General features: G+C 44.0%; 1 protein-coding gene across 2 annotated transcripts in view; it reads right to left on the reverse strand.

The window, feature by feature from the left end:
- Positions 1–8,332: 8,332 nt before the first annotated feature.
- MON2 (MON2 regulator of endosome-to-Golgi trafficking) overlaps positions 8,333–27,972 on the reverse strand; it is a 96,158-nt gene continuing 76,518 nt past the window's right edge. For both annotated transcript variants that reach the window (XM_083182310.1, XM_083182309.1), the window contains one exon: positions 8,333–9,177. In XM_083182310.1, the coding sequence (XP_083038436.1) occupies positions 9,014–9,177 (164 nt within the window). In that variant the 3' untranslated portion in view covers positions 8,333–9,013. The remainder of the gene's footprint in view (positions 9,178–27,972) is intronic.

A 27,972-nucleotide genomic window follows, 5' to 3' on the forward strand; every position in this document is an offset into this window, starting at 1 on the left:
CCTCCTCCAAAACCATGTAACATACTGACGATCCCAACATCACACGGACACACGCTACTTACTACAACACACTGAGCTGGGGGCTGTTTTGGCCACAGACCCATGTAGAGCCCGCAGTGCCAGGCATAGCTGCAGTGGACCGGCATATAGGGCGCCCAGCGGTCACGCCCGCGTCCTGTCTCCTGAACCGCACATCGCCATGACACGCGCAGCGGCCCGCACACTCCCGCAATCAGAGCACCGCAGCCCGCTCACTACTGTGAAACCTCAGTGGCCGCATCTGGCTACTTCGTAGCGGGATCCGGGCTGTGCACACCCAGCACCCGCTTCTCTCCGCAGCTCTCCCCAGGCACCGGCAAGGCAGTAGCTTGCGCAGTTATCTCCACAGCGGGCAGTGTCACAGCCCGAGCAACAGCACAAACTACTACCTCAGCCGGGACCGGGCGCCGTCACTCTCCGGCATGGCACCCCAGCACCGCGCTGGCCGCACACATCTCTTTCTCCTGTGAGCGGAAACGGACAGGGCGCCCTCATGCACATCACCGACAGCCGCCACAAGTCTGCAGCACAGTGCTCCCGCAGACACGGTGCAGCTAGCCGCCGGGCGTGCTCTGCCCATGACCCGCCATTGCCCGCTGCGTGCTCGGACCACGTGCAGACACCATGCCCCACTTCAGCGTCTCTCTCTCCAAGAGTGTTATGTCCGGTGACCGCGCTGATCCGCCAAGCGGCATCCCTTCCCTGTGTTAATATCGGGCACCTCCAGGATGGTGAAGTCTACTTCCTATTCATAACGGCGCCTCTATTAGGTAGTGTCATATACCACGGCAGCCTCCTTGTCCTCCCCCCGCAGCGCGCCCTCCTCTCCGCCGCTCTCCCCGTGTCTGATGCTCGCGCCGCTCCTGCAAGCTGCATGAAATTCGCGGGAAGCGTCAGTCTGGGCGGGAACCGGCAGCCAGAGAGGAGGGGAGGGGGGGCAAACCCTGCACCGGGGGGCTGCCGGGAAATGTAGTTCTCTCGACTCACACCACCCCCGTCCCAGTATTATTACAGCCGTTTTCTGCACTGCTGCCGCACAACGCACTATCCATATAGCACCACTCTGTTATTCTGAACTCGTATTAATATCGATTTGCATTAATAAGATGAGGGTAAGCTTTATGGTGTGTAGAATGTGCAGCGTTATGAAGTGTCACCACGTAGAATCTGCTTGTTTGCTGTATCTTCACCTCTCAAACATTATAGTTGATTAGTCTTCCCATACAACCTCAATATACAGGTGCCCATACAGTCATACACAGTGCGTTTTTTGCCTTTCTATGCGTGGTTACGCACACATCACATAGCAAAGTACAGAAAGTATGTGCAGCCCGTACTTTTTGTACTAGATCACATCGCATCTAGTTTAAAACGCATTGTTTTAGCGTATCGCATGAGTTTTGTACTAGATACAATGCAGTCAAGTACAAAACACGCTGAGCACATTGCACCGCGTGTGGGCACCTTAAAGCAACAGGGTATTAGGATGAAGAAAACTGTGAGTACATTTCTGGAGATTGGCTGCAACTAGGGTTGCCACCTCTCTCGGATTTCTGTGATTCTCCCGTTTTTGGTGGCAATCCTCAAGGAGACTTTTCCAGTTTCCCGGATTTCGGGGATTCTCCCGGAATTCGGGTGTCTGAAAAAGCCTCCGGTCCAGTCCCCCACACAGTCTCTCTCTCCCTAGTGCCCGCACACCGCCGCAGAGCTCCCGGTCGCTGTTCCTGTCTAGACAGACCCACTCGCAAGCCTGTCTGCAGGACGCCCGCCCACCCACCCACCGCTGCTGGTGTCGCTGTGACTCGTGTAGCCTGCATCTGGCTGCCTTCTGTCTCACGCACCCCCTCTGTCTGGTCCAGTCCTCCTGATACAGCTGCCAACTTCCCTGCCAAGCCCAGCCAGTCTCTCAGCCAGCCTGGCCTTAGGTAAATTTAAAAACCAACAAGCCCATTTGTTGAAGAAAATGTGATACATGTATATTATATATATTTTTGTGTGTGTGTGGGGGGGGGGGGGAGAGAGAGAGATGTAGAGGTGAATAAGGCCACTGACTGCACTGCCGCTCGGGCAGTGCGATATGTAGCCATAGGCTATCGCCATATCAGAATGGCGATAGCCCAGGGCTGCCCGATGTTGATACATCGGGCAGCTTCGCATCCCCCATAGAAACCTATGGGGGATGCGGCCGGCGGCGTTGCAGGGGGGATCGCAGCAGGGATCAGAGATTCCTGCTGCGGTCCCCTTTAATACATTTAGGTGATACTTAATATTTGCGGTTAACCCCGAAAACTGATGTTTTCAGGGATTTAGCCGCAAATATTGCTTGATAAATGGGCCCCTACATCTCCTACCTAGGTTATTGCCGGGTTGTTGACTTATTGACACTTATTGAGGTGAAAGCAGCACAGCATATAACCTGCGTCGACCAAACTGGCAATTCAACCTGGGTTATAATATGGCAAATATATGTAACCAAGATCTAGAATAGATGTGCAATTCAATTCATGTGCAATTGCAAGAAATATTCATGGAAGCCGTCTGATCTGCAATTGAGATGCGAGGCACACGAGAGCACGCCTGTCATCGGAATCGTAGGAAAAGGACATGCAATGTGCCAGTGTTCATGTAATCCATCACAGCAATGCATCTGAATCACAAGAGAACAGGCTATATTGCACTAGGGCAGTGGTCTCCAACCTTTTTCGGGGTGGGAGCTACTCGCGACAAAATAAACCGCCCGAAGAGCTACTAAATTTAAAAAAAATTTAAAACCTGCATAATATCCCAAAAAATGCCCTTTACACATTATGCCACACACCGTAATGCCCCTGACACCTTATGCCACACACTGCAATGTCCAATATGTCACAAACATACCTCCCAACACGAGGCAGAGGAGACATCTGCGCGTGCCGAAGGCACGCGCCCAAAATTAGAGGGTTCACCTACTACCGTGGAACTCCTGCGAGGCTACATCCCCCATTTTTTGAGGGCATGGTCAGCTCTCTAAGAGCTGTAGCCACATGTGGTGCGGCCATGGAAAATGGAGATGTGATACACATATGTCCCCAATAGTACAGTGCCAGATACACATGACCCCAATAGTGCAGTCTTTGATGCCCATTATACCTATGCCGCATACTGTGATGCCCATTATACATATGCCCCGCACTGTGATGCTCCATTATACATATGCCACACACATGATGCCCATTATACATATGCCCATTATACAGTACATATGCCCCACAACGTGACGCTCCATTATGCAAACATCCCACAGCGTGACGCTGAATTTAACATATGCCACACACATGATGTCCATTATACATATGCCCCACATCGTGATGCCCATTATACATATGCCGCACACCGTGATGCCCATTATACATATGCCCCACATCGTGATGCTCCATTATACATATGCCCCACTGTGATGCTCCATAATACATATGCCCCACTGTAATGCTCCACTGTGATGCTCCATTATACATATTCCCCACTGTGATGCTCCATTATACATATTTCCCACTGTGATGCTCCGTTATACATATGCCCCACTGTGATGCTCCATAATACATATGCCCCACTGTGATGCTCCATAATACATATGCCCCACTGTGATGCTCCATTATACATGTGCCCCACTGTGATGCTCCATAATACATATGCCCCACTGTGATGCTCCATTATACATGTGCCCCACTGTGATGCTCCATAATACATATGCCCCACTGTGATGCTCCATAATACATATGCCCCACTGTGATGCTCCATAATACATGTGCCCCACTGTGATGCTCCATTATACATGTGCCCCACTGTGATGCTCCATAATACATGTGCCCCACTGTGATGCTCCATAATACATATGCCCCACTGTGATGCTCCATAATACATATGCCCCACTGTGATGCTCCATAATACATATGCCCCACTGTGATGCTCCATTATACATGTGCCCCACTGTGATGCTCCATAATACATATGCCCCACTGTGATGCTCCATAATACATATGCCCCACTGTGATGCTCCATTATACATATGCCCCACTGTGATGCTCCATTATACATGTGCCCCACTGTGATGCTCCATTATACATGTGCCCCACTGTGATGCTCCAGTATACATATGCCCCACTGTGATGCTCCATTATACATGTGCCCCACTGTGATGCTCCATTATACATGTGCCCCACTGTGATGCTCCAGTATACATGTGCCCCACTGTGATGCTCCATTATACATGTGCCCCACTGTGATGCTCCATTATACATGTGCCCCACTGTGATGCTCCATTATACATGTGCCCCACTGTGATGCTCCATTATACATGTGCCCCACTGTGATGCTCCAGTATACATATGCCCCACTGTGATGCTCCATTATACATGTGCCCCACTGTGATGCTCCATTATACATGTGCCCCACTGTGATGCTCCAGTATACATATGCCCCACTGTGATGCTCCATTATACATGTGCCCCACTGTGATGCTCCATTATACATATGCCCCACACACTGTGCGCACACAGTTTTCATTTTTTTTTTACCTCATGTAAGTCTGAGCAGAGGCTGTGGCGCAGGACCGGAGCAGAGCAGACAGAGGCTGCAACATCAATCACGCTGAGCAGAGGCTGTGGCCGTGGCGTCGATGAGAACGTGCGCTGGGGACGTCAGGAGGACGCGGCATGAAGTCACATTCAGAGACCTCTTGCCGCCAAGTGAGGATGAAGAAAGTGCGCTGGGGACGTCAGGAGGACGCAGCATTAAAACACTTTCTGACCTCCTGCCGTCAAGCAAGGTACCGCTACGCGGCAGGAGGTCACTTAAACAGCCCCGAGCTACTGGAAAGGTCCCGGCGAGCTACCCGTCGCTCGCGAGCGACGGGTTGGCGAACCCTGCACTAGGGGATGAGGGCCTTTAGATTTGGCTGTGGTATTTCCAAACTGAAATTTAAACTGCAGTTTAAAAATAAAATGGTCTAACATTTGTAGGCTACACACAAAAGCAGCCAGTATTTACACTCCACACAAATAAAAGAAAATAATAAAGTACTTGATCTCTTTGCAATGCAACATGATTTGTTCCAGATACAAAGATACTTGCCTTTTCTGCTTTACTTCCAAATCAGCCCCAGGGTGCAAAAGCAAAGTCCTGGCTATTGCGATTAACAAGAATTATTCTGCAACAACATGGTTTTCAAGTCCGAAGAATGAAGACACCTGAGCATATGTAACCCTCAATTAATGTACAGCACCCCCTTCCATTGCTCGCTAGTCCAAGCGTATGGGTGTATGGTAAAGTATGATAAAGTAAAAATTATAATAATAATAAATGAAAAACCCCACCTCTCCCCAAAAAATGTCAACCTTTTCATGTGAAGATATTTTGACACAACATACCATCCGGATACAGATTATTGTTGGAAGAACAAATAGTTATGCTGTAAGGCATGGGTCCTCAAACTGCGGTCCTCCAGATGTTATGAAACTACAAATCCCAGCATGCCTTGCCACAGTTTTGCTATAAGGGAGTGTTAAAACTGTGGCAAGGCATGCTGGGATTTGTAGTTTCACAACATCTGGAGGGCCACAGTTTGAGGACCCATGCTGTAAGGGCTGAATGAGCCATTATTGAAGCTCATTGCTAGATCTTGCTGCAGATAGATCAGTGTGAACAGGGCTGGGAAGTAATTATTGTGTCCACATACTAGAAGGAGATGTAAGGAGCATGAGCAATGTAACTGTTTAACTGTTAAAGCAGGATATAAAATATTCATATTCTGATAATGCCTTTATTTACCATAATGCTAACTAATCTACTTGACATTTTATTTGGTTTATATCTAAATGATACTGTAGGAGTGTAAATAAAATGAGACTAAACACTACAACATTAAATTAGGGAACACCAATCTGAGATACATAAGAGTACATACGCTATTTAATTAGAAAAATATGCAAATCTTTTGACTAAGGGGGTAAATGCAAGTCCCTATTGAAGACTCCGTTTTTCATTGCTGAAAAAACACAACCCAGTTACCACATCAGTCTGCTATTCATGACACATAGTTATATAAAGATCAATCATGCCCTAATCGAAAGGGATTTCTGAGCAAAAGAGCTGCCTCTATGCACCATTAGGCTAGAAAGGATTTCATTAATACATGGGCATACAGCAACCTTATAATCATAGAAAAGTCATCAATAAAATCAATGTAACTGCTACATAGACAGTTGCTAGAAATACATTTTATTCTGAGCAACACAAACAAAGCAACTTTTTCTTATAATATTGCTTAAAATGCTTTTGCTTTGTTACTTTGATGAATATGTATCTTGAGAAAGCTCAACACCATTATTATTTGCTGGGACACCACCCAAGATATAATGCTGGTGTGAAGAACAATTTACAAGGCCTCATTCTTCCCTGTGTTTATTTTTATAGTATCACCAGTTCTGTAAATCTGAGGGCCAGTGCTGTATATCTCAGTGGCCATTTTATACCTTTCTAGCACTGGCTAGATCCACCCCTTGCTCCTGGAACAGACTCATTTGCTTGTGCCATGAATTGAGAAAGGTGTTCAAATGATATATTGGGTGAAATGTAGTAGGAGAGATTCAGGAAGTGATAGATTTGGTAAGAAATCTCCAGGGTTTTTTTAAAGCCATAATCATTTACACTTCAAAACCAGTTTGATTTTGAAGTGTAAATCAGTGGTTCTCAACCTCAGTCCTCAGGACCCCCCCCCCCCCCCCCCAACAGTTCACATTTTCCAGGTCACCCTGCAGGTGCAAAGGTGCACTCATTATTCACTGACATTTTAAAAGATCCACAGGTGGAGCTAATTACTTCACCTGTGATTCTGTGTGGAGACCTGGAAAATGTGAACTGTTGGGGGGGTCTTAAGGACCGAGGCTACTGGGGTAAATGATTTCCGCTTTCAAAAAACTGGATATATCTCTCGCTTCCTGAATCTCTCATCCTATTAAATTTCACCCATGGTTTCTGACAGTGTGCTAACTTGCCCGAAGTAGTTACTATAGCTTTTACAAGATTGGTCTACTGCAACAATACAATGATGCACATCGGTAATGATAGTATTAAGTAAACCTATGGAATTTAAACTTTTTTGATTGTTTTATTTTGTTTAAGTCAGATTCTGACCCCATCATCTGCATGAATCAACACAAAAAAAAGAGAATAATCAAGACCAGGTAATGTTCTTCCAGTCTTAAATAGTCCATGTATGGTAAATCTGCACCCACTGTAGCCGAAGTATCCTGGCATAGCTGACAAGAGTGGAACACAGTGTGATCTTCTGTTGCTGTAGCTCATCCACGTCTTGGTTAAACAATGTAGTGCATAGATTTGCTCTTCTGCATACCCACTGTTGTAATGCATGATTATCTGAGATGTGGTCAGCTTCCTGTAGGCTTGAACCATTCTCCTCTGAAGTTTTTCATTACAAGGATTTTTTTTCCCCCCACAGAACTTTTACCTATTGACATAATTCTGCTTTTTACATCATGCTCTATAAACGTTGGAGACTCCCACAGATCAGCAGCTTCTGAGATACTCAAAGTCGTCTTGTACCAACAATCACTCATCAAAGTCACTTAGAGATAACATTCTTTCGCATCCTACAGTTTCTTTTGAACCTGTATACCATGTATGCATGCTTTAATGCATTGAGTTGCTGCCACGGGACTGGCAGATTAGAGATTTGCATTAATGTACAGGTATGCCTAATACAGTGGCCAATGGGGTGTATATAACTTGTTCGAAAGAATATGGGCAACCAACAGAGCAGACCTTTTAACAACATTGCAGAGTTGCCTCTACCAATGCATGCTAACATATGGATTGCAATGATAAAGAGCCTCATGGATAATCTTCTCAACTTGAGCTCCATTTGATAAATAAAAAGGACTGGATTAATCCCGGAGATCAATTGAATGCAATAAAAATATAATTCAATAGGGTTCATAAACCTTCTCTGATCTAATCATAGTAATAAATAAATTTTAGAGTTAGTTAGAAACAAATGACTGAAATGACTAAAGAGGCAACAACTACACTTTCATGGTGAACTATTTTTTAAAATGTAAAATATTATTTTATCAACCACCACAACACCGCCCCTCCCCCCCCCCCCCCCCCAGACACAAAAAAGCCAAAAATAAAAAAAAATATTCATACAATAATGAAGATATGAAGAGCAACACAGTATACACAGTGCTGAGTGCCAGCATTCAATTTTTGTTCTTTAAGTGTAGTTTCAAAAATATAGAGGATCATTGTGCTTTTAATATTCAGATCACAAATCACCGCATTTAAACAATATACATTCAAAAGAATTTGTTTATAAGTTTGTCACATATAAGGATAACAATATGCACGAATTAAAGGCAGATTTTCTGTTTTTGTTGTTTTTTTTTACGAAAATTGCTAATATAAAGATCGCAAAATTACTACAAATTATTATTATTATTATTATGTGTTGAACACTGCCAGTACCAATCTTGCTTTAAATAATGGGACAATGTATTATTACAGAACTGTACCATTTATTTTACACACACATATGACAGTTCTCTTGGTTTACAAAGGCTAACAAAAATATGGAATGTTAATAGTATTGTTTTGCATAAAAGTAGGTACATACTGTACTTCTGAAGCAATCAAGTCACAAGTTTAAGTTTGACTGAATTGCAGTATCTGTGTTAATTTACCAGAGTCAGAGAAGTCCTCACCCTTCATGATCATTTACTGCACCTAATCATTGTATATTCAGAGAGGCTCACACTGCTACTCGCACAGGGACATTTATTGAGGTGTAAGTTTGTTTTCATGAATGGCTGATCTCATTAGTATAGTTAAAAGGTGAAATGTGTCCTTTTGGAAAAATAATTTCACTTAGGAGGAAACATTCATCAGGAGTAGATTCTGTGTCAATCATTCAAAGTGGTCATGACTCTCCATTCTGCACCTTGGTTGCTGGTGGATGCATGAAGTCCTTAAATGGAACTAGAGCTTCTTTGAGAGCTGTACACACTTCAGAGGATGAACATGTAATGCATTCCACTAACGTGGGGTAGAGAGAAATCACCTGTGCCCAGGTGTTACCGTCAACTGTAAAAAAAAAAAAGCAAAATATATTTCATTAATACAAATCTACATTTCACATATTTAATAAACATACAGTTTTGTAGTAAAAAATAAAAAAGATTTGTGCAAAGTAGTAAAGGTGCCCACAGACGCTACAATTGTACTGTGCTATGCGTTTTTGACTGTACAATGGTACTATACAATTTTTCTTCCAGCTTGCTATGAGATGTGCACTTGGATGCATGTGATGAACCCATGTTTGTAATGTTAAATTTCAGATGTAGTCTAAAAAGTACGTGCAGCATGTACTTTTTTAGACATACAATATCGGGCTTATCGCATCGCACAAGCCCATAAACACCATCCAATAATTGTACATAAGATGCAATTTGTGCTTAAAAAGTACAAAACGCATTCGATAATTGATGCGTCTGTGGGCACCTTAAGAATGATTTAACCTAGACCAATAATTTGGTATTACGTTGATCTGTAGGTGTTCAATAGAACATTTAAAAGTTGAGCAACCTAAATCACCTATCCAAACTACCCAGTCCAGTTCTGACAACACTGTATCATGGAAATGCAATACAGTGAAAGGTCCTTTAGATCACTTGGTTTTAGAAACTACCATACTGGTGTGGGCACACTCTCACTGCAGTGTCCCCAACTGAGAGGTAGAAAACCAGAAACCACCAATCATAACGGTAACGGTGTCACATACACATTGCCTGGCAGTCATCCCCTGTATGTTACATAATTTCAGTAATGTGCTCCTCGCCCCCTTTTTCCCACACAAACTTTTGCCTGTAAGTGATAAAATATGTACTCTCTCTACTGCTGTATGCTACTGTTAGCACCCTCTCTGGCGCTTAGAGCACGTGTCCCCCCTCCCTGGCACGGAGCCTGTCCCCCCTCCTCCCCTGGAGAGCTGGCTGGCTGACTGGATGTTACTCCCACTTCGCTTTGCCTGCTCCCCTGCCCCAGAGGGTGGGCTGTCTGGTGGGCAGGTTGTCAACTTCCCACAGCTGGTTGGGTGACTAGATGTAACCCCCCCTTCCTCAGTGCTGTGCCTGCCCCCCTCCTCTGGTGGGCTGGCTGTCAACCTCCGCCAATGGGCTGGCTAGATGTTACTCTCCCCTCCCATGGCGCCAAGCCATCTGCTGGTCTGGCTGTTACCTTCTCTGCATCCCCCTGCTCAGCGCTGTTTGTTGGGTGCCGGTGGCGGAGTGCTGGGGAAGGCTTCAGCGAAAAGATGTCTAGCTCACATTGATTAGAACTGGACTTAAAATTGTATAATCCATTTAAACAGTTTGACCCTGAATAGGCTAAATCAGATTAACATTACAGAGTTTAGACAATAAGACAAAAAAAAGTCTAAATATTCAACTTTAGACAGGCGACGCAAACGAAATGAGTTGACAGAAAATATGCGGTTTCCGCCAAAACAGACCTAACGAAGAAAACACTGATTACCCCCCTGTGTCTCAATTACAGATTTCCCAATATACAATAGACACATAAGAGATTGCAGAGGCAAATAAAAAAGTTAGAAATTAAATATTATTATAAAAGGCTATAAAAAATGTACATCCACATACATCTACTACATTATATCCACAATAACTGCAGTTTCATATAGCTTTTAAATAAAACATGCAGTGAAAATTCAAAGTCCAACTATTGTGACGAATCATGTACATCATTTCACACAGCATTGCGGCACTTAATTACATCAACAGCATTCCAGGAGTACATAAAAGCATGCATGTGTAGTTAGTCACCACTTGCAGGCTACTAAGCTTCCTGGTACTGTGTGGGTGTATGAATGGTTAATGGAACAGATAACATACCTGCATTTCTACAATGTCCCATGCACACAACTATCTTCTATGGTACAGGTTGTACAAAGCTCATTTCTTCACAATAGTTTTATGTAAAGTACATTTAAAAACATTACAGATGCAAACTAATGACAATACGGCTGTGGAACTACACATTTCAGGCTTTCCACCTGTTGTTCAACTACACATCCCAGGATGCACTGCTACAGTTTTGCTATTTGGCCATGCTAAAACGGTTGCAGGGCATGATGGGATATGAAGTTCAACAACAGCTGGGGGGCTGAAGGTTCCCCTTCCCTGCTCTAACAGAAAACTGCAGCAGGGCTGGCTGGGATGTGCAGTTACAAAGCAGCTGGAGGGCCTCATATTGAATAGTCAGGAAGCAATGTTATCAAAGTGTAATCTTGTGTATCAGGGTAAGAGAGGCCATCCTTCACTTCATAAGCAATCAATTGCTCCCACAGTGGTAAACTAAATAATTTGTCTTTTACAAATTATAAAATGGTTAGCAAAACTGGGGGACATTCAATTATGTGTGGGGTTTGCAACACAAGGACTAGAACCAAAGCTTCCCCTGTAAATAAAACCCCAGAGGGTGCTTTTTGTCGCAAACCTCTGTAGGTTTAACCCATGGGGTAAACCCCACTGATTGAACTACCCTGTGCTAGTTAGCCGCACTTATAGGATTCTCCCAAAGTGTCTGTCTAATACCAACCTCACACCATACTTGCCTACCCTGAAATAGCAGCAATCTCCCTCCCTCCCTGATTAGTCCAATTTTCCTCATTTCACCTAACCCACATAATGTAGCGGTTACATTTTTGGGGAAAAAAGGAATGAGAGATAGATACATTTCCATTTTATCATCAGCACATTTCCCAGCATTGGGATTCCTATGGCTACATGCATTTCTTGTGTCAATTGATATGCAACCACATGTAAAACACAATGGGCAGTATTCGCCGCTTTTTACGGTGAATGTGTGCTATTTTCTTGCTCCACGGCATATCTTTTGACTGAAAAAGTGATTTGCCCTATTAAACGCTCAAAATTCACCGACGGCGAACAGTGAATGACGGCCAATTCGCTGCTGTTTTCCAAAGGGCTTTTCACTGTGATTCGCCGTGAGTGTATTCAATGCTAGGATGGCGAATTGCTTTCAGTGTGATTTTCGGTGTGCTTCACCATGTAGCAATTGCCATCTTTTTAAGGTGAACTGGATTGTTATCTTTTAAAATATAGGTGTTTTTTTTTATTTGGTGTAAAAAAAAAAAATAATCTGTAATTTTTTTCCTGTGAAGGGGCATGCTATTTTTATTCATGTGCGTGCTGCACATGAATATATATTTTAAATTTTTTTTTTTACAAATAACAGCCAGCAGGGGGCCGGGAGCCGTTCATTACATATTCATATATTCACTTCACACTGCTCCCGCTCATTACATATGCGCGAGCGGGAGCAGTGCAGCGGCTCCCTACCCAAGTCCCCTGCCAGCTCTCCGGGAGGGAAGCTGCTGCTGCCCGTGTCCCCGGGAGCCCTCCTCCCCCCACACACATTCTGGCACAGGTAGGGAGACTTCCTTTTCCCTGCCTGCAGCCGTCCTCCAGCTGCGGCGGTTAAAATTCGCCGTCAGGGGCAGCGAGCCCCTGCAGTGTTGAATAGGGCTACAGGGAGGGCTGGCAGCGAATGCTCCAGTCCTTCGGAATGCGGCGAATGTGCAGCGAATCCTAAACAGGATTCGCTGCACATGCCGAAAATCGGCATTGAATACTGCCCAATAGATGAACAATCCCTGACATGTATCAGTGGGTTTTCTTTAGCAAGTGTAGGAGCTCTTACTAACTGCTTTGGGGCTCATCTACATTTGGATATAAGTAATTATAAAAGCTTCCTCTTAGATACAGCCGTACACAGCCACGCATCTACATATATGGAATTAGACACGCCCACTCAATGAGGCGCTGTGCAAAAATTTTACTACAAACAATAATCTCCCTGAAACTAGTTTTAGAAATTAGGCAAGTGTGCCTCACATGCAGTGTTCAGCAAGTAAATTATTAGGTAATGGTTTCCCATATAATGTTTAATTTAAAACAAAAAAAAAAACATTCTAAACTTACAAGCAAATAGCACATGCGGTAATTTTGTAATATGCACTGGCTACCTGGAAATGTCCAGCCTGATGCGTATCAGTTTTTAGAACATTTCAATGTACTTTTTATGCGTTGTACTGTACTGTTCGAACATGCTTCTTATAAACTAATATACTTACTGTATCCTACTTTAATACAGTTTTTAGGCGTTTGTTGTGACTACACAATTAACAAAGAGTGCAAAATTGACAGGCTAGCCTGATAAACAGGACATGTATTGATTAACTTTTTTATTTAAAATGTTATAGGGGCAAATTTATTACAATATGCATCTGATGATACCGATGTGATTTCCTCAATCCACTCTGTGATTGTTGATCGCATGGATGTATCAATTGTCACATACAGGGACAGCGTTTGCAAGAAAGCTCAGTCTTTGTGAATGCCGTCCACAATATTATTGGTGTATTTTTTGCGAAAAATGCTAAATGCTTTGCATTCGCTGCCCACATCGGCGCCATTGCTGGTCTTTCCACCTGTTGTGACTGCCACCTCCTTGCCACCTTCCCTCACCAGTGATCAATTATTACCAGACCCAGGGAGGGCTGATGGTCACCAGGTTCTGTGCTGCTACTGTGGCCCTCCCTCCCTTGGTGTTGTAAAGTGAGCTGCCGCTTTGCAGTATCACTTTACTGCACCCAGGGCCGGCAACATAAATCTTGGGGCCCGGAACACTGATATCTCTGGGGCCCCCCAACACAGAATGCGGATTGTTTTTACATTACATATTGAATGTTTTTTGTTTTTTTATTAGAAATGAATAGATAACTAATATTTACAATGCAATATAATAGGGAAGGGCAGATGGGAGGGCACAGCATTGTGTGTTGTGTGGTTTGGTGTGTTCCGTGATGTGACTAAACTCATTAGAACGGGTAGCCAGACAGGTGATTAGGCAGCCATGCATACAGTCCCTCAAAGCTTTGGGGCCCCTCAACTGGTCGGGGCCCGGTACGAGTGTCCCCTTTGACCCCCCCTGTCGCCTGCCCTGACTGGACTGGGGGTCATGCAGCAGCCCTCTCTGGAGCACAGAACAACAGTCCCTTAAGTAGGAATTATTTTATTTTTTTTACAGTGATCAGCGGACACACATAGCTGATCACAGTGGCCGAGCTCAGCAGCTTTCTCGGTCAGCAGGTGAGCTCTGTGATTATGTTATCTCAGGATAGCGTAATGATCACAGGGCTCACTGTGGGGTTTTTCACACACACACGTATATATATATATATATATACATTTTTTAGTAAATTTGGCCAGATCGCATTTCCCTTTATAAATATAAGAAAAGTGATTTGGTTACTACAAAAAATGCAAATGAGAGGGGTTGGATTTGTTTTTTCACAAAAACTGTTCCAAAAGCCATTTAATACATTTATGTCAAACTAAAATAATGGATAAAGGGTGTGAAAGCACCCTTTTCACAATATTTTATTAAAAATAATAGTGTAAATTTGTGTCTTCCCTCATTAATGAGTGCTGTCTTGACACTATGGGCCAGATTTATTAATATCAGTAATGGTATTTTAAAACCAGTAAAGTACATACAAAAGTAACAAGAATCATAAAAAAGCCCCCCAAAAACAGAAATGTTGGTGTTCTACAATAATTATTTCCATTTTAACAAAATGAAAATCTACTTTTTTTCATGTTTAAAGTAGTGTCTGCAATCCACAGTAATTGCATGGCATAAGTTATAATTAAGTAACTACATGATAGGAACGTGGCCTAGCGGCGAATGTAGCAGTATGCACTTGTATAGAGCGCTTACTGCTCCCTCTATTTATTAGAGCTCTGAGCACTGCTTGATTCCTTGTGTGCACTCCCCTACCCTGTGGGGACCCTCCGCTACAGGCTGGTGTCCGCTTCAGAGCCAGGGTTGGGAGAAATCCCTTCCTCCAGGTTGCGGACTACATACAGCACAAAGCTACTGCCTACATTTAACATCTTACCCAGCGGCTGAGCGGGGCCCAAATCGCAAGCAATCTCGGTCTTCTGGAGCTGCCAGACACCGGGACCCCCGCTCAGGTGTCTCCCCCCCCCATCCTCCCCTCTGCCACTGGGAACCCGAGGACTGGGTAGTGAACTCTGTGCAGTGCCGCACATCTCCCTTCAGCGGTGGCCATCTTGAAATCAGTCTGGATGCAGACACCCGGAAGCAGCCTGTACTCCCCAGGTGTGGGCTATGTAGAGGGGACCGCAGACAGCACCAACCCGGATCTCCCCTGCCTGGTCCACCCCCGCTGACCCTCCTACTGCTGGCTGCCCATACCTCCTAAAGCATTCTTCTGCAGGCAGAGAGGTAAGAGACGCTGCTCTCTGCCTTAAGCTGCAGTGGCCATCTTTAAATTATCATTCAGAGCCAGGTAACTCTGGTGCCCGGCACAATAGGGCCTCCTATATAGCTGTGCTCTGTGCTGTCCCCTGGTATATGACTCCCTCGGCCCCTGGTTCAGCCACCTTCCCTGGAGACCACTAGGGCTCCCCGCAAAGCTTTCCATTTCCGTAGCCGGGACCTGAAGTTTGGAGCCTCCCCGTGCGCCGGTCTCCGTGATGCCGGAGGGCCCCGGATCTGAACCGTGGTGTCTGCGGGATGTCGGGGCTGACCTTGTCCACCCCGTAATCCATCCCGGCCCGACGATCCAGTGGTGAGTCCACCTTTTGCCCTTTTGTTAAGCGCTGTCCCTATCTGCACGGCCTGCCGCCTTTCTCCATCTACATAAGTGCTGCTGCAGTAACAGTTGTGATGTAACCTACAAGCTCCATTCCCACCACCCATGACTCTGATGCTTACGTAATATTTCTACGCCACTCCTCAAGTTACCCTCCAGCCCCAGCCCTTCTTGCCCCGAATGCTATGATATATCACTATGCCGTCAAAGAGATCTAAAGGCATTCTCCCTCCTAAGGTGACCTTCCCGTCTCAGAAACCTGCCTCTGTCTCCATTGGGAAAGCTCTGATTCAAACATCTATGGTGAACACCTCACAATCTTCTCCTCCAGCACTGGTGAGTGATCCTGAATCTAACGCCCCACTCACTGTGAAGACACTATCAGGCTCTTACCACACCTAAAACTGAACTATCACAAGACTTTTCAGCCGCGTTACGCGAAATTAAGTCAGATGTCAGGGCCATTAGAGAGTGCACTGATCAATTGGAAAGGAAGCTGGAGGAATTAGTTTCCTCCCACAATGACCTTATTACAGCTCATGACCAACAACAGAGCGACCTTGAAACCTTCAAAGACAAGATCGCAGATCTGGAGGACCATTCCAGGTGGAAAAATATTAAAATTTGTGGTATTCCAGACTCAGTAGCAAATTCTGAACTGGAAGGGTACACCCCCTCACTATTCCACAAGCTTCTGTCTCACTTGGATTGGAAAGAGCTGATGATTGACAGCCTTGCTCCACAGCCTCATCGCTCCAAAAAACACCCTCTTAAGAGTGCACTTCAAACGTAAGAGCATATCATGAAGGTGGCAAGAGGCGGCTGGCTTGGATATCCTTGGCGGCCTACAACTTTTCCCAGAATTCTCCGCTCTCACCCTAGCAAAACAAAGAGCCTTGACCTCGCCACTTTAGCTTTGCGCTCTCAGGACATCCCATATAAATGGGGTTTCCACATGAAGGTTATAATCTCCCACGATGGCTCTTCTCACATAGTGACCTCATTGGATGCAGGCGTTAAGCTTCTTCTGGACTGGGACGTTTCTGTTGACCTTCCCTCCGGATCGAAGAAGCGATCACCTCTTCAATCAGAATGGGCTGTTATTTGAACTGTGACTCTCGGCTGGAGCAGATTGCCCAAACTACAAGGTCTGATGTCGACCCAGTTTACACTTATTTACAACCTTGATAGGTTGACTTGCTGTGATCCGTAAGTTGATATTTCTTTATGTTCTTGTTTTGTATATGAGCTTATTTGCTCACTGGTTTGCAACTTGAGTATTTCTTCAAATGTTTTTGCCATATTGTTTTCCCTTTGCTTTTCTATATACTGCATTTATAGGTAAGCTAATACGTTTTTGACTTGTTTGTCTATGTTATTTTCATGGGTGGTGGCGCTAGGCCACATGTTTTCCCCCTCTAGTGTACTACTGCAAGTTCCCTTTTCCCCTGCAGTAGTCAACCCGTCCCGATATACTGGGATGTTTTGGTTTATGTTTTTCCCCTTTTTCAGTAACTACATGATATAGGCACAGGGGAGACTTAAGAGAGGAGGATGACCGTGTGCCGGCTCCGGACGGGTTGCTCTAACATCTATCTGAACCCACTCCTCTCTAGCCAGCAGCACTGTGAGACTAAGCACTAGAGTCACTAGAAGACCCTAGTGCTGTACCAGTGTACAGTGTGCATACACAGGTTTCCGTTAAACTGGTGTGGCAGCCATTTCCTACTCCATATGTGCGAAATCCGTAATATTCCCAGTGATTTTGACGAGTTGCTGCCTGAGATGTGAGACTCTGGAGGGCTACGTTTTCAATCAATCAGTTCAGACACCTCTGGGGCCCATGTGCATCGCACAACTTGCACCCATTATAGATACCCCAGTAGAATAAGGAAGTATAACCATATGATGTAAGTACAACTATATACTATATGTATGTAACGAACTGCATGCATGGTATAAGTTCTAAGTGAGTAACTGATTTGTATATTACTGGCCTTCTTTTAAATTCTCCTCTCTGGGAGAAGACATTAATATGTCATATATTGCTGGTCCATAGGCAAGGGGTGGGCTATTAGGATGCAATTGGTGTTATTCTACCCCATCAATACAGAGCCACAATTACCAATATAAACTCACCACCCTTCCCACTTCACAATAAAGGGACTTGGATGCAGGACATCCGCCCACTCTTCTGAAGGTGGAGAGGATTCTTGGTACTTGTTTCCTAGAATGGCGCCCACGATTTTGATCTTAGGCATCGCAAGGAAAAAAATCGCGTCGGTCGCATCGCATGCGGCCAAAAAAACGCATGCGATGTGACCGACGCGATTACTGCGATTTTACATAGGGAACAATGTTAAATGGCCCAATTGACCCGATTTCACATAGGGAACAATGTTAAATGGCCCACAGACCCCAAATACCCACCCTGAAGTGTGAAATGGCCCCCCCCAATTGTTAACGTCACCCCACGATCAACGTTAACCCGAAGCGTGTCGAGCGCAGTGAGTCCACGAGGGGCGGCGGTACGCGACCTCCGACCTTTTCATACCCTCACTATCCACGTCGGTGTGGAGTTGAGAATAGAAAGTGTGGCGAGCGCAGCGAGCCCCGCGAGGGGACGCGGAACACGCTCCCGAAGCGTGGCGAGTGCAGCGCGCCTCGCGAGGGGACACGGATTACTTAACATGTATTCCGCGTCCACTCGCCACGCTTCGGGCTCGTATTCCGCGTCCGCTCGCCACACTTTCTATTCTCAACTCCACGCCGACGTGGATAGTGGGGGTATGAAAAGGTTGAAGGACGCGTACCGCCGCCGCTCGCCACGCTTCGGGTTGACGTTGATCGTGGGGTGGCCATTTCACACTTCAGGGTGGCTATTTGGGGTCTGTGGGCCATTTAACATTATTCCCTATGTAAAATCGGGTCAATTGGGCCATTTAACATTGTTCCCTATGTAAAATCGGTAATCGCGTCGTCGCATCGCATGCGATTTTTTTGGCCGCATGCGATGCGACCGACGCGATTTACATTTTTTTTTTTTACCTTTTATTTTCCATTTGCGATTACAAAATTACATTAATAAAATAAAAAAAAATAAAAAACATATAGACATTCAACATTACAATACATATAGACATCTTGGTATATAAGCTAGCAAATCACACTTATTAATATTCCTAGATTTCCAATCCATCGTGCAGTAACATACTTCTTAACAAATGATAGCCTTTTTATGCACCGATGGTACCATACATATTCATTCAAGCAGCTTTCCCCCGCCCCCATTCTGATTAATATTTATCACAATAACCCTATAGTTTATTTATAACCTATATCTCCCATCCAAAGAGAAGCGGCGCGTCACCATACTCCACTTATGAGAGTCACGCCCGAGCTTAATACTAGCTCTGGAGGATTATCGAAGAAAGATGAGTCTCATCCACCATATAATACCTTACTATCGATTTAATCAATTAAGTGAAAAAAAAAAGGGGTGAGTGCTACGACAATGGTTCTACGCAAACACGGTCACAACCAAGTATTATATCTGTGATTAGTTATATATATATACGTCCAAGTAATTTTAATCCTCTTTTCTTCTCCTTTCCTATTACGATTAGTGACCATTTAATTTTAACAAGTGTTATCAACCTAAGACCTACTTTCCACCGAAGGGGGAAAAAAAAAAATTTCCACATCAACCGTGATTCAAGTGTTACTCTGACGCTGTCTCAACCAGCAATTCCATATTTTTCCAAATTTATCTTGTGTGTTCCGAAAAATGTGAATACATTTTTCGTGCTCAACTGTGTAGTCCACCAGTGCTAACCATTCCATATATTCCGGACCTTTATCAGCCAACCAGGATCTGGCGATCAATACCTTGGCTGAGGCACATACATTATTAATAAAGATCTTATCTTCCTTATTCAAATCCCCCGTACCTATTACATTTAATAGACATCCCTTATTTGAAAGGCAGTTCCTATTAATTCCCAGCTTCACCAGAAATTCTATAACCTTTTCCCAGAATTCTTTTACTTTTGGACAGTCCCATAATAAGTGAAAAAATGAACCAACTGCCATCCTACATTTAGGGCAAGTATCCGTAGTTCTCGCCCCAAACTTCCTTAGCCTTGTCATAGATAGATATGATCTATGGAGGAGAAATAACTGGATCTGCTGGGTCCTAATTGAATTAGTAGCTTTAGAGACCGATGAGATGGCTCTCACCCATTCATCAGGCTGTATTGGCCCTAAATTCTCCTCCCATTTTTCCCGTAGAGCCACAAGGCTGTCCCCCGCTGCTGCGGACAAATAGTTATAAAGTCTTGATATCATTTTATTATTTTTGTCAGATTTCAATATTTTTTTAATTGGGGACTCTCCGAATAGGGGTATGCTTCCCTTAAAAAAGGAGTTTAGGGCATTACGAAGCTGGATATATCTAAAAATATACTTTGCCGGAATAGCATACTCAAGTTGCAGCTGCTCAAAGGATTTTAATCTGCCTCTCTCGTAAAGCTGACTTAGAGTATTTATGCCATATGGCTCCCAGAACTTGACGGATTGTGTGTATTTAATCCCTTTTAAAATTTTAGGATCGTTCAAGGGGTGCTCCTCATCCAAAGTTTGAAAGCCAATCCTTTTATTTGATTTCACCCAGATTTTAACAGCCTGTTTTATTATATCGGGGTCACCCCTACTGGACTGTCCCCTCACTAACTTCTGCAGAGGCGTAATTCCATATTCTCGTTCTAAAATAGTGTTTTGTATCCTACTACTCTCTGCTGATGGTCTCACCCAATCAGCTAGAGAGGCCAATTGGCTTGCCAGATAATATAACTGCAAGTTCGGTAATGCAAGGTTACCTTCTTCTTTCTTTTTAAATAGAACTTGGAGTTGGATTTTAGTTCGCAAATTGTGCCAGATAAAAGAGGCGATCATGCTGTTAATCTTCCTAAAAAATGAGTCAGGGATATATTTTGGGGCGTGCTGAAGTTGGTATAAGAATTTTGGTAATACAATCATTTTTATAAGGTTCACTCTCCCGGAAACTGATAGGGGTAACCTCCTCCATACTTAAAATTTATCTGTCAGATAAATTAATAGGGGGTCTATATTCAGTTTTTTCAAATCTCCCGGATTATGGGATATCCACACTCCCAAATACTTAAAGGTGTGAGCCCATTTCAGCGGGGTATCCACCAGCATAGAACCTGTATCCTGAGGTCTAATTGCAAATATAATTGACTTACTCCAGTTCACCCTGAACCCGGAATAATCCCCAAATTTTGTGATCTCTTTCATAGCCAGTGGGGCAGCCTTTTGCCCATCTGCCAAAAAAATCAGGAGATCATCCGCGTACAGGGTGACTACATCAGAAACTGAACCCCTACTGAACCCCAATATCTCCGAGTGTTGACGCAATAAACAAGCCAACGGCTCTATTGAAAGCGCAAACAGGGCCGGGGATAGAGGACACCCCTGTCTCGTCCCTCTATGTAGGGGGAAGGATTGAGAGACGCTCCCATTTATGGCTACTCTCGCCGTAGGGTTATTATACAGCAGTTTTATCCACTTAATGAATCTTGGCCCCATGCCCATTGCGGCCAACACCTCCCAGAGGTATTGCCACTCGACCGCGTCAAACGCCTTGACCGCGTCGAGGGACAACACCACCGGGAGGGGATGAGCCAAGTGCGAGGTCTGTACTTGCAACAGCATCTTCCGGATATTTGATGAAGTTGATTTGCCCGGCATGAAGCCAGTTTGATCGGGGTGAATTAATTTCCCAATATATTTATACAGTCTTGTTGCAAAAATTTTCGCAAGAGTTTTAGCTTCTGTAGCTATAAGAGAAATGGGGCGGTAGGAGTCTAATTGCACTGGATCTTTTTGTGCCTTCAGGAGAACCACTATTTTTGCTTCCATCATAGATAAAGGAAGTTTATCCTCATTAAAACTATTTTTAAATGTTTCCAGAAGTAGTGGGGCCAAGAATTCGATGTGCTTTTTAAAGATCTCAGCGGGAATGCCATCGATCCCAGGAGCTTTCCCATTGGGTAACGAGGCAATTGCTGCTTTAATTTCCATCAAGTTCAAAGGAGCCTCCAGCTCAAGCATATCCTCTAGGGTTAGTTTTGGCATTTCGATCTTTTGCAAGAAATCCCGGATGTTACTTTGATTATACCTAGCCCTAGACTCATATAGTTCAGCAAAATATTCTCTAAATATCTCTAACATCTCTTTATTATCGCTTGCTATAATCCCACTTTTATCAGTTATACTTGCTATCACATTAGGGGGGTTATCAGATTGGGCTATTTTAGCTAATAATTTTCCCGCTCTATCAGCCGTAGCATACCTGATCTGGGAACTATGTAAGGACATCCTTGCATTCTCTTCCCTCACACAGTTAATCCAATTTTCTTGTGCCTCTAGCCATTTTTTTTTTAAATCCTCACTACCTCTGTCAAGATAGCACCTCTCAAGTTTCTCACATTCCTGTTCAAGGGCCGCAACTTTCTCTCTGCTAGTTCTTCTAACTTCAGCCACACCTTTCTTAAGACTACCCCTCATACAGGCTTTAAAACAATCCCACACCACCCCAATTGGGGCCGTTCCTCTATTCATTTCCCAATACTCCTTCCACTGATCCTCAAGATTAGCTAGTCCCTCCAATTTATCCAACCATCTTGTATCAAATTTCCAGAAAGAGTTACCCCCCATTCTCTGATCGGTTAACTCTAAGAGTACTGGAGAATGATCGGAAATTCCCCTGTTTTTATAGGTTACATTTACCACCTTGGGAAGAAGAGTATCCGAGATTAACACCATATCAATTCTAGAAAAGCTTTGAAAAGAGGCCGAGAAACAAGAAAATTGCGTTTTAGTGGGGTTTCTGGCCCTCCAAGGATCCACCCATCCCAGATTTTTGATAAATTCCCCAAAACCTTTATTGTTTCGATTACCTCCTGTAGCTGACCTACTCCACCTGTCAGCTTGCACATCAATAATATTATTATAATCGCCAATGCAGATCACAGGAATATCTGGGGAATCGGCAGAGAATTCAATTGCTGTTTTCAAAATCTCATACGAAAAAGGCGGAGGGATATATATGGCCATTAACAATACATGATAGGAATGAATCCTGCAATCTAAAAAAATATAACGCCCCTGAGGATCAATCTTCTTTCGGTTGCATTCAAATGGGAGAGATCTCCTAATCAAAATTGAAACACCTCTCGAGCTGTTTGTGAAGGGGGCATGGTATACCCATCCGGCCCACGGTTTTTTAAGGCTCAGTAAAGAGGGACCGGCAAGGTGTGTTTCAATTAAGCAGGTAATGTCCGCATTGTACTGTTTTACTTGTCGCATTACTAAGGACCTTTTTGTTTTATTATTCATCCCCCTCACGTTCCATGACATGATTACCACCATACTTAATCAATTAATTGTAATTTCTCTCCGAATTGAATGCAACTCCTGGAAGAAGCTTGTGGTCCAACCAATACAGATACAAATATATAGGCTTATTAAAAGGAAAGAACATTCTGGGAGCCAATTTTATATTACTGCAAAAACCGTCAAATATTACCGTAAGCGGCCACATTGAACCCGCTAAAGTTGGTAAATAGTTACCACAGAACTGAACTGGAGTAAGGGGATAAGCTGTTAATCGACATACCAAGCATTTGACAATAAAAAAGACAAAACAACACAGTACAAGAAATATAACCCCGAACCCACCCACTTCCCCTCCCCCCACCCTGTATACCTCTCTATTGCCCTGGCATACTTCTGTCCCATACCCTTATCCTCTAGTAACCCCGAGGAGCTTCGAATTTTGAGCTCCCTGAACTGCGATCAAAATCTAAAACTCACAAACATTTTAAACATTATTTTGACCCATTTGTTTAGGACCTGGCGCCCATTTATCAAGCCAGTCCGCGGCTTCATTGGTTGACTGAAAAAAAACTGTACCAGTGTCTGAAACAATTCTCAGTTTTGCTGGGAACACCATGGAGTATTTAACCCCTTTCTCCCGGAGTCTCTTTTTAATTTCTAAGAATTTAGCACCCTCTTTCTGAACTTCCAGAGCGAAATCCGGGAACGAGATTTTATTCCCATTATGCTCCAACGGGCCCTTTGTTCTTGCTAAGCGAAGCATCGCATCACGATCCTGAAAATGCAGAAATTTAATAATCACCGTCCGGGGGGGGGGGAGGCTTCGCTGGTACTCTGTGAGCTCTCTCAATGGTAAAAAATCTTGAAAAGGATTCTAGGCCCAGTTTGTCCTTTAACCATTTCTCCACAAATGAGGCTACCTCAACCCCCTCTTCCCTCTCCGGAAGCCCGACCAGACGGACATTGTTCCTGCGGAGTCTCCCTTCCATATCAGATATTTTATCTTTTAGGAACTGCATTTGGGCTGATACTGCATTGACTTTTCCCAGTAATGTCCTATTACAGTCCTCCACATTTGAAATGCGCTGCTCAGCCTCCTTAATTTGGCCTTTAACTTCTTGTATATCATTTTTGAGCCCGCCAATATCTTGCTGGATACTAACAATTTTTTTCCGACAGCCTTTGCTCACAGCCATGGATGGCGTCCAAAAGTTGTTGGAGTGTGATTTCAGGGGGTTGCTGGGTAGGACCCTTTGCGGGGGAGCTTTGGGGAGTTGATTGGGGAGTCTGCCCACTGGCATTAGTCTGGGAGCGCGCGTACTTCTCTAGGCGAGCTGCAGCTGCGGTGTTGCCACTTTTGCCCATGTTGACTAGTATTTACTGTCTCTGACTGATGACCCCCAAAAAATATTCAGACCGGGCAGATTGAGGAATATAGTTTCTTCTTAAGCTCAGGGCACGTTGCACTATGTGGTATATAGCTTTGCAGCTATTCTACCAACAGGGTGAGGAGGAGAGAAAAGAGGAGAGAAGGTCTTAGTTCATCAGCAATTGTTAAGCAGGGATAATTCATCCAAACACAAAGCAGTATGAATGTCCAGACCTAACTGCACCCCTGCCTGCTTGGTCCAACAATAGCCTCACTGCTGTCAGCACAGTCACATAAGGCACACGCCGGAGCCACACAGCATCAAATGACGTGCGATATCATGCTCAGCCCAAGTTTTAAACATATGCTGTGTCTCTCACCACTCCGTAGCAGTCTCTCCGGGTGCCTCTGCTCCACAATCACCTTTACCTCAGTCTCGCAGGAGAGGCGATCATAGGACCTTCTTCCCCGCTCTCCTACCACTCTCACCCGTCCGGACGGCTCACACGTGCAACGCCACCTAGACACCGCTGATCACTCCAGCGTCGCTTTGCGCCTCTTGATGACGCGCGCCCTCCAGACTCCCGCGAGACCACGCTCCTCCGCACCGTGTCCCCACACAGCTTACTATCCCGGGCCGACCGCTGAGCTGACCAGGGAAACAGAAGAAATAGAGCGCCACCCAGGTACACACTCCTGGAGCTCAAAAGAGGGACTCAGGTCACGACTTTCACCGGCATCCAATGCTATACGGATGTTTCCTTCAGGGAGCTCTCCCCACACTTGCTCACTCCCGCCTTGCCGTGGCCACGCCCCCGACGCGATTTACATTTTACCATGCATTTCTATGTAAAATCGCGGACATCGCATCGGTATAATGGCATGCGATGCCCGTCGTTCTAGGAAACAAGTACCGGATTCTTAAAAATTGGCACACCTTCTGAGAGAGTAGGTAAGTATGGAGTAAGTAACTGCTTCATATAAAGTAATACAAAGGGATGGTATAAGTAATTACACAAGTACAAATGCATGGTATGGCAGCACGGTGGCCATAGTCCTTAGCATTACACCTTCGTAATCCCAAGGGGCCAATTTAAATTCCCACCCGAGGAATTATTTGTGTGGAGTTCGCATGAGTTTCCTGTTGGTTGCACAGGTTTCAACCCACACTCCAAAAAACGTACTGATAGGTTATTTGACTTCCTCTGTGTGGCTATGTGTGTCCACATGAAAAAGAAGATAGGAGCAAATGTATTAAGCCTGGTGAAGAGATAAAGTGGAAGGTGATAATGCACCAGCCGATCAACTCCTAACTGACATTTTTAAAACATAGCTGATTGGTGAGTTATCACCTTCCAGTTTAGCTATTCACCAGGCTTAATACATCTGCCACAGATTATAAACTCTACTGGGACAAGAACTGGTGTGACTCACCGAAATATTCTCTGTAAAACTGATGCATAATATTTGTGACCTATATAAAAACTATTAATAATAAGTAGAACAGCATGGTAAAAGTACAACGCATAGGTAAAAATAAGTACAACAGCATGGTACAAGTAAGAAATAGCAGGGTAGAATAGGTTATAAGAAGCAAATGCTTATATATTCCTGGAGAAGAATAGTGGTAGGCAGGGAGTAAAAACTCACTGGATTCTGTGCAGCACAATAACAGTCTCTGTGAGAAAGACCCGAATGGCATATTTATTTACACTTTCTTATATAGCGCAGCATATTCGGTTGCGCTTTACAATTGGAAGTGCCAATACTCATAGACCGGGGTTGTGCAATTCATTAAGTGATGGGGGTAAGCAGAACTATGGTGACCCTGTCATCCATTTCATAAGGAAAGTTTTGATGAATGTGTTGCCTGAGGATTTATGATTCACCAACCTTGAAGGTCACACTAGCTCAATATTGTTTCTGTGAGTTCTTTCAATTAATTCCACCATCTGCATTCCTTTCCCATCTCCTTTAGTTGTCATGGATTTTATGATCCACAAGGAGATAACCATATTTAATAACAGGCATATTAGGTTGTTTACATTACGTCTGCTGGTGGCTACTGTATAACCATCATAACTTGCTGATCTAATTTGTCCAAAATAGAATAGAAATCATTAGCAAGAAAGATCATTTAAAACATTTTAACACATAAGTCAGACTTGTGTCTCTGCTCCCTGCCATGTTGGAATGGTCTAGGCCACAATATAATGTTAGTGCAGTGGTTCCCAAACTGTGCCCCTAGGCTCCCTGGGGTGACTCGGAGCACTTGCAAGGGTGCCTCAGGTTGGTGATCCAGAATCAATTAAAATTATTTATGGCCTATGAAATAGGCAAAATCAGTGCTTGTGGCTTCCAATTATTATTATAATTTTATTTATAAGGCGCCACAAGTGTTTCGCAGCGCCGTACAAAGGAACAGTACAGGGAGACAAAACTTGGCATAACCAATAAATAACAAAAATATAGTACAAATAAAGAGCGCCACAGTTCAATACACATTACAGATTAAATATAAGTAGTGAGGACGCAAACAAATAACTAGAGGCTTGAGGCCAATGATGGAGATGAGTATGCAGACGAAGATGGTCACTGAGTGTTTGAGTATAGGAGAGATGTGAGTGAAATGTGAAGAGAAGAGGGCTTTGCCAACAGGAGGGAAGAGGGCCCTGCTTGGAGGATTTTACAATCTAGTAGGAAGGGGATTATACAATAATCCCCTATATACAATTATACAATATGTGGGTAAACACATCACCACATAACTGGACCTAAGGATGAGATTTAATGACAACTTATTTTATGTAATATTTTTTTCTGAAATTCTCAGAAACAAACTTTTGGCCTAGGGGTGCCGTTAAAAATATTCTGATACTGTAGGGTGCCGTGATTCAAAAAGTTTGGGAACCACTGTGTTAGTGGTTCATGTGACACAGTATGCACAGAAGTGGCTGCTATTTACTGTGTATCCAGAAGGAACAAAAAGGTGATTATTTCTTATTAAAGCTGGCAATACCCAAAATGACTATGACTCCAACCAACTAACTAGTTAGCTGATGGAACAATACAGGGAGCAAACAATAAATCGGATGATTGCTACCACATGCTCTGGAAAGGCCCAAAATGGTCAGCCGAACTAGAGTCAGGAATTACACATACATTTCACTTCTGCTTACTAGTTGGTTGATGCTTTGTAGTGCGTCAGCAAAGTCGGCGGACACTGTCTACACTACAGCAGTGTCATGAAAAAAAGAAATTAACCCAAAAATTATAATAAAAAAAAAGTGTTTTGGTTCCCCCGCAAAATAAGTAACAAGTACTTCTTTTAGCCAGCTTTTATTCTACTATTATTATTATTATCCTT

The sequence above is a fragment of the Crinia signifera genome, chromosome 4 (genome assembly GCF_055691185.1).
Source record: "Crinia signifera chromosome 4, ASM5569118v1, whole genome shotgun sequence".
Lineage (NCBI taxonomy): Eukaryota > Metazoa > Chordata > Amphibia > Anura > Myobatrachidae > Crinia > Crinia signifera.